General features: G+C 52.7%; 5 protein-coding genes across 5 annotated transcripts; 3 read left to right on the top strand and 2 right to left on the bottom strand.

Moving 5' to 3' along the window:
- Positions 1-3,119: 3,119 nt before the first annotated feature.
- BDP81DRAFT_392039 (uncharacterized protein) lies at positions 3,120-5,402 on the top strand (the record flags this gene model as incomplete). Its single annotated transcript, XM_060587649.1, has 2 exons — positions 3,120-5,308; positions 5,369-5,402. 2 exons carry the CDS (start codon positions 3,120-3,122, stop codon positions 5,400-5,402), a joined length of 2,223 nt encoding a protein of 740 aa, XP_060447191.1.
- Positions 5,403-6,436: 1,034 nt separating this feature from the next.
- On the top strand, positions 6,437-6,661 carry BDP81DRAFT_392038 (uncharacterized protein; the record flags this gene model as incomplete). The annotated part of the gene is made up of 2 exons (XM_060587648.1): positions 6,437-6,470; positions 6,522-6,661. 2 exons carry the CDS (start codon positions 6,437-6,439, stop codon positions 6,659-6,661), a joined length of 174 nt encoding a protein of 57 aa, XP_060447190.1.
- Positions 6,662-7,993: 1,332 nt separating this feature from the next.
- On the bottom strand, positions 7,994-9,051 carry BDP81DRAFT_513840 (methyltransferase; the record flags this gene model as incomplete). Its single annotated transcript, XM_060595824.1, has 4 exons — positions 7,994-8,118; positions 8,180-8,482; positions 8,564-8,800; positions 8,856-9,051. 4 exons carry the CDS (start codon positions 9,049-9,051, stop codon positions 7,994-7,996), a joined length of 861 nt encoding a protein of 286 aa, XP_060447189.1.
- A 1,854-nt stretch (positions 9,052-10,905) lies between these two features.
- On the top strand, positions 10,906-11,388 carry BDP81DRAFT_392036 (uncharacterized protein; the record flags this gene model as incomplete). The annotated part of the gene is made up of 2 exons (XM_060587647.1): positions 10,906-11,073; positions 11,269-11,388. 2 exons carry the CDS (start codon positions 10,906-10,908, stop codon positions 11,386-11,388), a joined length of 288 nt encoding a protein of 95 aa, XP_060447188.1.
- A 174-nt stretch (positions 11,389-11,562) lies between these two features.
- Positions 11,563-13,312, bottom strand: BDP81DRAFT_513833 (PhoD-like phosphatase-domain-containing protein; the record flags this gene model as incomplete). Its single annotated transcript, XM_060595823.1, has 4 exons — positions 11,563-11,850; positions 11,933-12,907; positions 12,995-13,156; positions 13,226-13,312. Coding segments are annotated over 4 exons (1,512 nt in total), but the record flags the coding sequence as incomplete, so codon positions are not given.
- Between the last annotated feature and the right edge of the window lie 191 nt (positions 13,313-13,503).

Raw genomic sequence — 13,503 nt, 5'->3', positions numbered from 1 at the left:
ACCAGACCTGTGACATGATCGCTGCCGCGTGGATCGTGGTTGAGACAAGCAGCACAGCCTCGCAATCTTGGTTACAGGTCGATCGAGAGAGTGCCCGTCTAATTTACTGTGACCCGCGAGGGAGATTCGCGTTGATCGACGAAACAATTGGGGACGGCGGGTTTCTGTGGCTCTTGCGCGTTGCCGTGTTTCCCATGATGGAGTGACGCAATATGAAGTAAATCTAGACTTCATATTTCAAGATACCTCGATCCTCTCGTCAGGCTGAAGCTCCCAGTCCTGAGATACTGATGGGGTCGGGTGTTGTGAGTTTTCCGGGGGCATGGCGCAGTGGTATCCGCTGGATGGACAATCTTGAGAGCTGACGACTGCCCCAGTCTTGGCGATCAAATACCCCCTGGTGTTGGGACCAGACCTCAATGACTTTCAAGAGATCTTGACAGCAAGTGACCAATGTTTGGTGGTCAAAATCATTCGTGCCATGTTGATGTTCGAGGTTTTTGGTGCGCCTGGGGGTAGTGACGTGCGGCAAGGAGAGGCTGCATGATGCTCTTCATGACCCCGGCTTGGAGATGGCGATCTAGCAACCTCAGCCAGGATTCTATATGAGCGATTGCTTCAATATCATTCTCTCCAATTTCAATGACCGATTCCCTCGTTCGGTAACAACGAAAAGAGAAAGAGGGGGAAAGGCAAGACTACTCGCTTCCGCGAATTTCCTCAATTATCCGTAGGAGGCCTGCTGTTGCTGCCAACGTCTCGCCAAGCTGCCAATTGTCGTGGCACTCTACTCATCTCCAGAAAATCGCTCTCCTCTTGGGGCTGTGAAGTTCACAGCCTCAGCCCCTTGTATGAGATTGCGGCAAGGGAAACTCAGGTGTTTTATGTTATAATCTCTTCTCAGGATGAGTTTTGGAGTCTCGTCGGGTCTACGATTCGAAAGCTGCGCCCATCACCGAGTTTCGGTTCCGGGACTAGGCGGGTTTGAGAGATCACGTGGGCCTAGGATGCCTCTTCGCATTGTACAGACAAGTAATGTAATGTGGATATAGCGACAGGAAACCAGAGTGACTTCGCGAGACAGATTGGCCAATTGTATCGATACTGATAGGGACCTCTATCCTCAGTATCAGGTGGATTTTCGGACAAATTGAGATCTAGCATTGATCTTGACCAACATCACAGCATTAGTGCTGGTCTGTTGGTTACACTATTCTGCACTAACAGCGACCGGTACAGCTAGTTGTGGCAGGCTTCATAGAGACAACCTTGAATCGCCATGGCTTTGCCCACAATCCGGCCCTTCTCGTGTGGGCCTCGCCCGTCGGGTTGGGCAAAGACCGGAGCCAATCTCGGCTCGACATTGCCGTGTGGTGGTAGTATTGAATTGCTAGATGCTGATTACTGTGCAGATAGCAGCCGTGCATTCTTTTTTTCACGGGGCTACCCCTGAGCTATGCATAGAGTTATGCTTGGGAGCGGGGCCGCACTTTCTGCCAGATTCAGACCCCTTGAGCTTCTTTTCCTTTGACAGCACGCTGTAAATCTGTGAGATCATAAAAGGGGATAGGGCAGAGGAAGCAGTGAAGATACTCGTATAGCCGCCGTGCATGTCGCCCAACCCAAGACTGATTTGTCCAAGCCGGGCACTCGTAGTGGATTCAATTGGGTCTCGTCTCGTTTCACAGGAGGGTCTTCCGTCTCTGGGCCGCAGGTTCGCGCGCAAAAAGGACGAAGAGAGGATCAGTCACCCAGTCGTGGGCTATCATGCCAGTCTTTAGGCAACCGAATATCACATTTGAGGCAGTGCAGGAAACGAAAACGACCCTTCATTGGAGCGCGGACGGCGCGGACCAACGCTGCTAGAGCTGCTAGAGCTGCTAGAGCTGCCAGAGGGGCTGTCAGGGCTGCCAAAGTTGTCACGGACTCATGGTTTGCTCCCCCTCCCAGAGTACCATCCCTCCTCAGCTTGACAAGGGGGAAGAGAGGTACCGGCATTGGCTGGACAGGAACGGCCGGCTTGGGCCGTTCTTGGTGCCACGGCGGCCCATGAGCCCCGTATCTCATACGCAGGTACGGCGGCTGGAATGTGATGGGATTGGATGCGTGGTCGTCGTGGGCACTCCATCTCACATCATCTTCAGGTGGAAGAGCCGCCAAGCTGTTACTGGCCAGTGGTTTTGCATTCTCTCCTCTTCTCCTCTACATAGTATCATACTACTACTATCTACTAACTACTAAGTAACCACCAGCTAGCCCCTGGATTCTGACTGACTCTCCTTTTCTTGCCGCCGTTGGAGAAGGCATTGGAGGCGCTGGAACATGGACCGGAAAGACACTCTGCTGCCGCTACAGAGTCTCGGTCTGTCGATTGTTTCCGTACGAGCAAAAGCTCGAGCTTGGCTTGAACTGTTCAGGCCCACATCCAAGCTTGCTTCGCCTCCCCAGCTATGCCGGTTATGTACAAAGTGCAACGAGGGGACACGAATAAGGGAGCGGCAATGTCAATGACGGATCGAGGATGTGCACAAACCGAACGGGAAATTGAAGCTTGGCAACAAACCACCCTTTTTTTCCGTACCTCTCTGACTCTCGTCGCCAATCTATCGGGTCTCTCTCTCGTTTAATCTATCCATAGAAGAGCGACCGTGTGCCCTGTCCCCCCCGTCCGAGTCTCTTTCGATCATGCAACGCTGTTTTCTGTCTTTCCTTTAAACAATTGACGTCGGATTTCCAGTATAGACAACGAGGAGCAATTCGACGTCGAAGGGGAAGAATCCTCTCACTCGCTTCGTCTCTTCTCCCCCCCCCCCCCCCTTCCCCCCTTGCCCACCAGTTGCCCCCTTCCACTCTTTCAGGGGACAACCGTGGAACCTTAATTGGACCCTTTTTGAGCTCATCGGATGATTCTGCACCGCGTCCAACCATCGTGAGTAGAGACACACTCTCGCACACACACACACACATACCAAAGGGGACACAAGAGAAAGAAAGCTTGAAGCTTCAAACGTCGTCATCGTAGGGTGCTTCCAATCGCAAGCTGACGATGCCTGCGACCAGACATCTCTGACGGGAAACAACAAACACACATTCGTTATCACTTAACTAAAGCAATAATCATGAAGCTCACCCAAGTCGCTCCTTTTCTCATCTACACCCTCCTCGCCGCTTTCCTCCCCTCCTCCGCATACGCCGACCGCATCCTCCAGTCCTCGTCCCTCAACAACTGCCAAAAGAAATCCGACTTCTCCGCCAGTCTGTTCAATGTCGTCGTCTCCGCCAACAATGGCTCCGTCATGGCAAACATCGCCGCCGTCGTCTCGGTCGAAGGCAAGGCTGTCTTCGACGTCGCCCTGCGCATCTACGGCTACGAGTACCTCAAGATGACGATAGATCCGTGCACCATGGACCTCCAAGGCCTCTGCCCGATGAAGCCCGGCAAGATTGACATGGAGTTCTCGTTCGAAATCGGCGACAAGCTCGACCAGGTGCCCGGCATCGCCTACACCATCCCCGACCTCGACGCCACCATCCGCGCCATCGTCAACCTCACCGATACGAACACGACCGTCGCCTGCGTCGAGGCCGACTTTTCCAACGGCAAAACTGTCGATCTCGTAGGCGTCAAATGGGCCACCGCTGTCATCGCCGGCCTCGGTCTCGGGTCTGCCGGCATCATCTCCGCCATGGGCCACACAGATGCCGCCGCACATCTCGCAGCGAACGCCCTCTCCCTGTTCGGATACTTCCAGGCCCAGGCATTTGTCGGTCTCTCGGGTGTCGATATGCCGCCCATCGTGCAGGCCTGGACTCAGAACTTTCAGTGGTCCATGGGTGTCGTCAGACTGGGCTGGATGCAGACGCTATGCACGTGGTACCAGCGCTCGACGGGCGGCGAGGCGGCGCGACTATTTGATTCATTGAGCGGCATCTCGGTGCAGGTCTCGAAACGCTCTCTCGAAATCGTCAACAGCATCGGCCCTGTCAAGCGCGGCCTCAACGCCCTCGCGAAGCGTGCAAACATCCTCCAGGACAACGGCTCCTACATCGTTTACGGCATCCAGCGCGTAGCCTTCAGGGCAAAGATCGAATCGACAAACCTGTTCCTCACCGGTCTCACGGTCTACTGCTTCTTCATCATCTTCACCGTCCTCATCATCGCAGCGTTCCGATATGGTACCGAAATCGCCGTGAAGCAGGGATGGTCTAAGAAGGACCGTTTCGTCGAGTTCCGCCGCGACTGGAAGACCACCCTCAAGGGCGTCCTGTTCCGCCTCAACCTCATCGGTTTCCCGCAGATTGCCGTCCTGTGCCTGTGGGAATTCACCCAAATCGACTCGGCCGCCCTCGTCGTCCTGGCCGTCTTCTTCTTCCTCGGCACCCTCTTTACGCTCATCTGGGCCTCGTGGAAGGTGATTCTGATCGCGAAACAGTCTATTCTCACCCATCAGAACCCCGCACACGTTCTCTTCTCTAACCCTCAGATCATCAACAAATGGGGCTTTCTCTATGTCCAGTACCGCGCCTCTGCGTACTACTTCATTATCCCCTTCATTGCCTACATCTTCCTGAAGTCCGCCGTCATTGCGTTTGGTCAAAAGGCCGGCGTCGCCCAGGCCATCGCCCTCATCGTCATCGAAGCCGCCGCTCTGATCGCCGTCAGCGTCCTCAAGCCCTTCATGGACAAGAGCACAAACTCGTTCAACATCTCCATCTACGCCATCAACTTCATCAACTCCGTCTTCCTCCTCATCTTCACAAACGTCTTCGACACCCCCGGCATCGTCGTCGGCGCCGTCGGCGTAGTCCTCTTCGTCGTAAACGTCATCTTCGCCTTTGTCCTTCTCCTCATGGTCCTCATCTCCAGCGTCCTCGTCTTCTGGCGCGTGAAGGACCAACCGACCGGTACGGGCCCCACGCAGCTCAACGACCCCTCCATCCTCGCAAAGGGCGACCGCACCGAGGGCAAGTCGCTCCTCGACCTCGACGAAGACGACAAGGTGAACCCGTATCGCCGCGAGTCGCTGCGCTACGGCGAGGAGAAGGCTACCGAGAGCGGCATGAGCCTGCACGTGTCGACGTCGAATCTCAACAGCCGCGGGGATACCCACGAAATGTCATATCTGCCCTCGCCGGGCTCCAGGCCTGCCGTGAGCCCGTCGGTACCCATGTTCCCCGCCGACCGCTCATTGCGATCTCAAAGTCCGGCCCCGCCGCGGTCACCGGCGAGCGATTTCCCGCCGCCGAGTCCGTTTGGGAACGGATCTGCGCGCAGTATCCATGAGTTTCGATCCCAAAACAACAATAGGTGAGTTGTCCTTAGTTCCAACAGATTTTGGCCCGACCTTTGCTAACCCAATATGCACAGTCCATGGCAGCGCGGTGCTGGATATGATCATTGAGGATTACAGATAATAAGGGCACATCCGCCAGACGTTCATCTTGTCTCTCTTTCCTTTTTCTTCTCGTTACCGTTTACATCACACTTTTCCGGGGCGTTATATTAGAGTCTCATCTGGAAACCTGCATCAGCAAGCGTGCATAGAAAAGAACACCATCTACTTTGTATAATCGGACGTACTTGACGAGGTTTCCTCGGACAGCCACATCTAAGGATTTCCGCGGGATCTATTCGCCCATATGCCTAGAGTTGAGAAAGCCCAGGCTAATCAATTGAAAAGGCCGTTAAACCGTAACGTACCTTGTCTTTGATCTCTTGCTTGTGGCAGATTCTCCATTACTCCGGAATCGGATAGTTCCGACTGCTCATCCTCTCTTCGCCGTGTCTCAACCACGACAGCTGTCGAGTCAAGGTAGTTGTCGGTGGGAACTACAGAGAAGAGCAGTAGCGATAAGCTTTGGGCATAAGCCTCCTTATCGGTCCAGCGCGTGAGAATACTTCCCGGTAATAGCTTCAGGAAGAGTGACACCATAGCTTCGTATTGCTTGACTATCGTGCATAATGAAGTCATGCATCATTCTTCATGCGGCTTTTGCCTGTCTCATAACTTTGCTGGAGCTTAGGAGACTCTGCTCCGGTGCGATCAGGACGTGACCCGCAACCTCGTCGGTGAAACTCGCCCGACCTGTGATGATTGGCAACTTGGGCACTGCTGGGCGATGGTTGCTCCCGCAATTTCCACATTTTGACCCATTAGTTGACGTCACTGTAGACACACGACATGTGCCGCGATAGTGACGCTCGATTCACGCAATGCGGGCCATGACACTATTGCTTTTGAAAATGGCTGAGATGGAGATGAACAATATTGTCAAGCTTAAATACCAGTATCTTGCGATCAGAAGATAGTCTCATAATTTTCATTCTGGTTCTTGATTTCAAACTCTCAGAACTACACTTTCACATACGCAACCGGAAACTTCAATCCCGTCTCAGTTCGACAACCTCGTCAATAAGAAACCCGCATTTCCAGACATGCCTCAATACCAGCCTCAAGCCGACACCTTCAGTACGTTGTGTTCCAGCTTTACGGTCAAGTCCAATTACTGACGACGAACAGAGGACCCCTCCAGCAAAGCAGAGGCCAAGCAGCAGATGGCAGAGCAGCAATACGAGGAGAGGAAAGAACACTCCAAGAGTGGTGCGAACACGCAGACGGGGCACCGTGCAAACATTGTCAAGGAACCTAAGCAAGACTGAGGAACCATTCCCTGGAAAAAGTCAGGATATATCAACATGAAGCGGCCTCATAGTCTTTTGATACCCTATCTTCTCTCGATCATCTTTCTCCATGCTAAAGATGTCGGTCTGAATGTTGAATCGATGTCAGTGAGGAAACACCCGTACGATTGTAATTCACCGATATAGTCGAGTAATAATTGACATCATTCTGAGTCCTTCCGACACCTGAGCCTTGCTGAACAGTGTTGCTGTTTTGAACGTCAGTTGACTTCGGGGTGACGTCCTCGGGAAATCCTACAGTTACTACCTACTACTAGGTAGTTTATTGCCTTTACCCGCCTAGACCAGTCCGAGGTCCTTCCCGTAACAGCTACAACAATTCCATGCCGACTTGGCATTTTGTATTCTAGAACAGATACGATTGCAGGATTCAGCAATGACTGGATCTTATACGTTGCAGGCCAAGTTGTGGTTGTGCCAAGCATAATCCTGCGATCCTTCAATTGCACCTTCCTTGATCAGACAAGCTTCGTGTAAGACCAAGACCAAGGCTCAGATTGCAACATAATATAAGTAAGCACATAGAACATTATCCTTGTCCTCGTCCCATCAGCGGACGTGCTTTAAACTAATCTATATCCGAATTTCTGCCTCTAAGTCTCTTTTGTGAGACCTTGTGTCACCTGACCTCGACTTTTGCTTGTCACCCTTTCTCCAAGAACTTGGCTCTTCAAATCTCGTAAGCACTGCGGATCGTCACCCACTTTCCCCTCTATCTTCATCTCACAGCTCAGTAGCTCGAGTTTCGACATGGTGAAGATCAGCTTTGCTATTCTTATTGCTGCGGCGTCAGTTGCCTTCGCCGGTCCTGAGGCCATCGGCGCTCGCCAAGCTGCGGGGTGCCAGCCTGCCGATACCGTCTGCCGTGATGGCTGGGCGTGGTGCTGCAGTGGCTCGACTTGCTACGAGTTCGCCCCTCCTACGGCCTGCTGAGAGGAGGAGCACATCGATTGAGATGACATGAAGTGGTCATGCTAGACAGGATAGGACTGGTGGCATCTGCTGAGCGGATGTCGTGGAGATGCTTTAGCTGAGAGACTTTACTCATGTATGGGATGAGAAACACCCTGGTCAGTTGCAATGATCATCGAAATATCATTAGTCCTGGTTTTGACCATAAATACAAACCACACGAGAGCTCATCGATGTCTTCATGTTACAATATCCAACTCCCAAGAACAATCTTGGTCTGTGTCATGGAGCACGTATGTAAGGCGCTACAACCAACGACAAAGTCACGCAGAAAGATCGGACAAGCTTTCTAGGAAGCCATTTTTATACATCTCTAACTCACGCGACGGGCTTTTGAGCAAAGAAGACGTTCGCTGGGAAAATGCCTCCTGGCTCAGTCATCTCCTTTGTGTATCTCTCCTCCAAGTTTGTATAAATCGCCGGGTCCATATCTGGGACCAACACTACGTTCATGGTCAGTAACAAGGACAAACCTATGACAACGACTGCTTGTGTCCCGTCAACTTTGGCTGTTCTTGGCGATAAGCGGGATCGTGTGCATGAAAGGCTCGATAGAAGACTTGATAGCTGCCTCATCTCCATGAACTTTACCAATCCCACACTCAACTCGCTCAACCTTGACGTTCTGTAGGCCGGCCATCTTCATAGCCTCTGGGATCTTGGACGCGTAGTTGCGGTCCATCCCTTGCTTTTCAAACATGGACCCAATGATGTGAATGAGATCCTTGAGAGACTGGGGCTGGTTCGGCTGGCCTGGAGTAATGTCCAGCTCCATAACCTGCAGCCAGCCTCCCGGAGCCAACGTATCTTGCATCAGTTAGACAAGACCACACGCGTAACTCATCAGGCCGCAGCCCGAACCAACACATTGAACATCCCACGACTTACCGGCGAGGTTCGCCACCGCCTGCTCGACGCCGGACCGGTGGGCGCTGTGGAGAACGTTGCGAACGTGGGTCAGATCGAACTGGCCCTTGAGATCCCCGGCCGGTGGATCGCAAACGTCGTGGGTTACGTAGTGGATGTTGCCCTGAGCTGACGTGGGCAGGAAAATGGTTGAAACATCGGCGCCGACCATGTGCGCGGATGGTGGAACCTGCTTCTGCAGGTCCCGTGGCAATGTTCCTGTGATGTCGCGGGTTAGAAGACTAATTCACAGTGCAGATGGAGGTTGGAATACCGTCAGCGCAACCCATGTCGAGGATCTTGATGCCGTCCTTCTTAGTATCAACCGGCGCGAAAACGATCTTATCCTTGAGGCACAGCTGAATCCAACGATGCTGGACTTGTAGGCGCGTCAGCTCGGCCTGGACATCGCCTACCATAGCCAGATACTGGTTGTCGGCCTGGCCATTCTGTCCCTTTTGGCTACTCATATTGGCAGTTGTTTTAAGAAAGAGGCATACAATGCGATAGAAAATTAATTGATGTGCTTTACAACCTGAAGCCATTGAGAACTACACGGAGGTCGAGATCATTAAATGCATCTCCATCGTCCCACATTCAACTGATCACAAGCTCCCCAGTGTCTGCTAAGCATATGTGATCGGCAAATTTGACAAACCGGCAAGCTCTTCATCTAGACGGAAGTTTAAAGGCTATTGTAGAAGGCAGTTGTAAAGGCGGTATATGATCTAGATTTGGCAGACTTCCGCATTTGGCTCACTCCGAGTTATGCATAATGTCTAGAAGGCTTCGGCATGAACTTGAGTCACTGGCTGACAGGTCGACTCAGCATCACCCAAAGGCTAATGTTCTGCTGATAGGATTCAGGAAACAGAAGGGAAGTTGTAAAGGCCGAACAGGCGAGCTTCGCGTATCAATCGCGCGACGATTGCGATAGCGATAGCGATGTTGGGCACGTCAAGTTACAGATATCACGAACACGATGACATCCGGTAAGATCAGTAATATTCGGTCTCCAATGATGAGCGCGGCTGGACGAATTCGTGCGATTCGAACGTGGCGGCTGATAGACGGATGCAGGGCGGATGACGGCGTCGATATGTTCTGGAACTTGACGTGAGGGAGGGTAGGGACGGAGTTGCGGGTTCTAGGTGCGGGCCATCGCCCATGTTTGCTTCTCCGAGACACGATTAAACATGTGTCTGCCAGCTCGGGTCACGCAGCAGATTGCAACCAGTCGCGAGTTGTACGGAGGCAAGAACGTGGAGAACTACCGAGGTTTGTTTCTTCTCCTACGAGTATCTACTACGGAGTAGCTGATGCCAGGAGGATGGATGGATAGATGGATAGATGGATGATGGATGTTCAGTATCCGCAATTGACTTCGGGAATAAGTGCCCGCCCGGCATGCTCCCACTCGGGACCACGTGGGCCGTCCGGTGTCCCCCCGGCGAAGATCAGGAACGAGAACGACTGAAGACTCGGACACATCGATGTCATTCTTCGGGCGATCCAAGTAAAATAATTTCTTCAAGGCCCTTCATGCAACCCAACTCGATGCCGTGATTTTGGAGGGGGGAACAGATGGGTTACAACACTGTGTCACATCGACCGAGCCAAGCGGGCGATCCATGCTCCTGCGACGTGCGTATCTGCGTGTACTTGAAACAGTTAGGCCCAATCTTGAGTTAAATAAGCAAAGTCACGCCATCCCTGGTGTAGCGTGCAAAGAGCCTAGGGTTGCAACACCGTAGTCTACAGAGGGAGATAGGCACATCATTGACGATAGGAAGGGAGACAGGGCTAAAGAGGCACAGCTGTGAGCCAAGCAAACATTTACTGTAGGGCTGTTTCCATGTCTCTGTTGCAAATCTTTCTGTGCATGGCGAGCTTCCTTTAAGCGAGTCAGTCTAGCTGATCCCGCCCCTACCTTCCTGCAATGACCGTCCGAAGATCCGAATCTCTCATGCTCATTGGCTCCACTTCAAGACAGTCAAGGTTTGATGATTGATTAAGACTGTCACAATCTTACAGAGTACAGACAGGAACACTCACACTGTCATCACAGTCACATCAGTCCGTGGCTGTTGGTGTGCCGTGCCGTGCCGTGCCTTTTTAATAAGCCTCGGAGACCCCTCATCCAGCCAGCAGCAAAGTGTTTCGTGTTCCTGTGTTCGTGTCCATCAGTCCCTACGACATCGACGAGAGTGTTCGGTTAAGCTGTCCCGCCTCGCCTTCGAGTTGACCTCGACAAACAAACACATCCATTCCTTTGACGAAAACGCGAGACCGATAAAAGCTCGACGCCATTTCCCACACACAAGATGAAGACATCCATCGCTTACATCATCGCCGCGGCCCTCTTCGGAGCTACGCAGGCTGCCATCACCCCGATGAACAACATCATTCGCCACGAGTACAACCTCAACGCCAGAGCCGGCGTTCACGGCAACATTGAGAGAGACGAGCCTGCTATTGCCCCCGAGGGCGATGTTTTGCAGCCTATCGTCTAAAGAGTCGGCGCCTTTTCCCAAAGACAAACACTACACGAGCAATCATCGTCGCCCCGTTTTCTATCGGACACGGGTCCGAGACGGTTCATTTTCTACCCCGCGGCTCTGGCCCCCAATACTTGAGGGCCTGACACCACGAACCACTTTCAACTTCAATTCTACGCATGCTTTCAGACATGCGATCTAGGGTACAGCGACGAGGAGTTTGGGCGGAGACTGAGACAGGAAGTGGGCGTTTGGAAGATTCTTTTTGATCGGTACGGAAAACATTTGGAAGACGGGAGCAAGACCTAGGGATCGGAAGGACTCGGGGTTGGCAATGACAATCAAGGGCAAGAAGGGGGGGGAACGCCGGTTCAACGGGTTGAAGCCACGATGAATGCAAACTTTTCAAGATAAACCCCTACTTCTCTGCGTGCACATTTGGATGATCCTTCGACCCCACGGACTCGGTAATGAGGCACTCGATCACTTGGTGAACTCCCACGTGTAGTTCCACACTTGATGCCCATCAACGATAAGCTCATAGTCTACCGTCCAACGGCCCTCCTCCGACGTGTCAAACGTCACTCGACCAAACTTTGAATTTCCCCACGGATGAGAGTACACGGAAATGTCCGTGTCCTCAATCTGCCTATGGAACCGATCGAAGGGTTCGTAGAACTGGTTCAAGGGCGAGGTGGAAAATTCAATCACAGACTTACCACCCTTGTCGCTAGCGGGCGGAAAGATCGTTGTCGCGTGCTCATGCCGGTCCTAGTCAAAAAAGAAGCAAAAAATTAGCTCAAGCAAACTATTGAAATTTTTAGCAGAGTCGATCAAACAGAGACCAGCTTACCCCACTCAAGATGATAACTCCGTCCGTTTGTCTCATCATCTCCAAGATCATGTCTCTCTCCCACAGATATCCCGACCAGCTATCGGCCGAATCGGGACCCCTCCAATTTCGCGTGAATGGGACGCTGCTGACCACGACTTTCCACGATTTTTCTGTTTCAAGCCACTCTCGCAAGTCGTCTAGCTGCGCCGCGCCAAGCATCGTCTTTGCAGGTCCGTCGGCCATGTTTTCAGCCGATCGATAGCGCCGCGTGTCTAGGACGAAAAACGAAACGTCGCCTCGGCGGAAGGTGTAGTGTGTTTTACCGACGCCATACTGCGAGGGGGGATTCGCGTGCCCTTGATAAGACCAATATGGCCTCATGGCGGATTGGTAGAGACCCGTCTCGTTCGCCGCCCAGTCGTTGATGATCTCGTGGTCGTCGTAGACGTGCAGCCACGGCGTGGATCGGAGCGCGGGTGACCAGCTGGGCGAGGCGTAGACTTGGCGGTACGCGGTGGTGTAGTGCTCTGGTGACCAGCCGAGGGCCACGGGCAGGTCGATGTAGATGAAGTCGCCTAGGAAGAGCATCATGTCTGGCTGGTTCGCCGAGACATGCTGGTCTAGGTACTCCAGCCCTTTGATGCGCAAGCCATGGTCCAAAGGGCTGTAGGGGTAGAAGGGCTTGATGCAGCTGGTTGAGATGAGACTCCATTGCTTGGGCGAGAGGGCTGCGGTCCTGAAAGACCCGGCATGACTGGCATTGGTGGTGTAGGTGTACGGCGTGTCTGGCTCAAGCCCGTCGAGTAGAAATGTTCCCGTGTGATCATTCGGGTCAGTGATCACAGTTGTCTGCGACATGGTAGCCTGGCCATCTTCATTGGAGGGTGCCCAACTGATCTTGACGTAGTTCGTTGAGAGGACTGGCGCTCTTATCACGATCCGCGCCGTGCTTTCGTCCACATAGCCCAGCCGAGAGAAAGAGAGATCGTGGCTCTGGTGGAGCAGGCTTCCTCTGTAGATGAAGTCCCAAACGGATCCCAGTGACAGGGCATTGAGTAGAACCGTAACCAAAGATGCAACGGGCGATGAACGATCAACCCAGCCCAAGAGCAGGAGCAGCCATGGGTGATGTCTCCTAGAAGCCCGTCTCGAATTGGGCAATAGGCATCTGATGAGTAAAGCAATTGTGTATAACGCACAACTCCCATAGATACGATTGAGGTATCTTTTCCCGAGGGGATGCTGCTTGGTCGTCAGAGTAGAGCTCATCAACCCCTGGATAGAAGAATCATGGGACGTGATGGAACTCACGAATCTTGTGAATAAGATTGTCATCAACCTAAGACTGAGAGTTGCCACTGCCAAAGTAGCCTCTAAAACGCCACCAAGAACCATTCTGATGTCTTCGCGATGTGGCGATGGTGAGTTTGCTAGGTGGTCGTGATGAGTTCGATGTTTTCGGTGCCTCTCAGAACTCACGAGACCATACACCGAGTTTGAATCGACTCCAAGCACAGGCAAGAAAGACCGTCCAAGAAAGCTCGTTCAAGGACAAACTTTCCACTCAACCCTGCTGCTACATGATGGAC

Source organism: Colletotrichum phormii (genome assembly GCF_030913505.1).
Source record: "Colletotrichum phormii strain CBS 102054 chromosome Unknown BDP81scaffold_6, whole genome shotgun sequence".
Classification (NCBI taxonomy): domain Eukaryota; kingdom Fungi; phylum Ascomycota; class Sordariomycetes; order Glomerellales; family Glomerellaceae; genus Colletotrichum; species Colletotrichum phormii.
The sequence above is the reverse complement of the archived record's forward strand: the minus strand, read 5'-3'. Positions and strand labels throughout refer to the sequence as shown.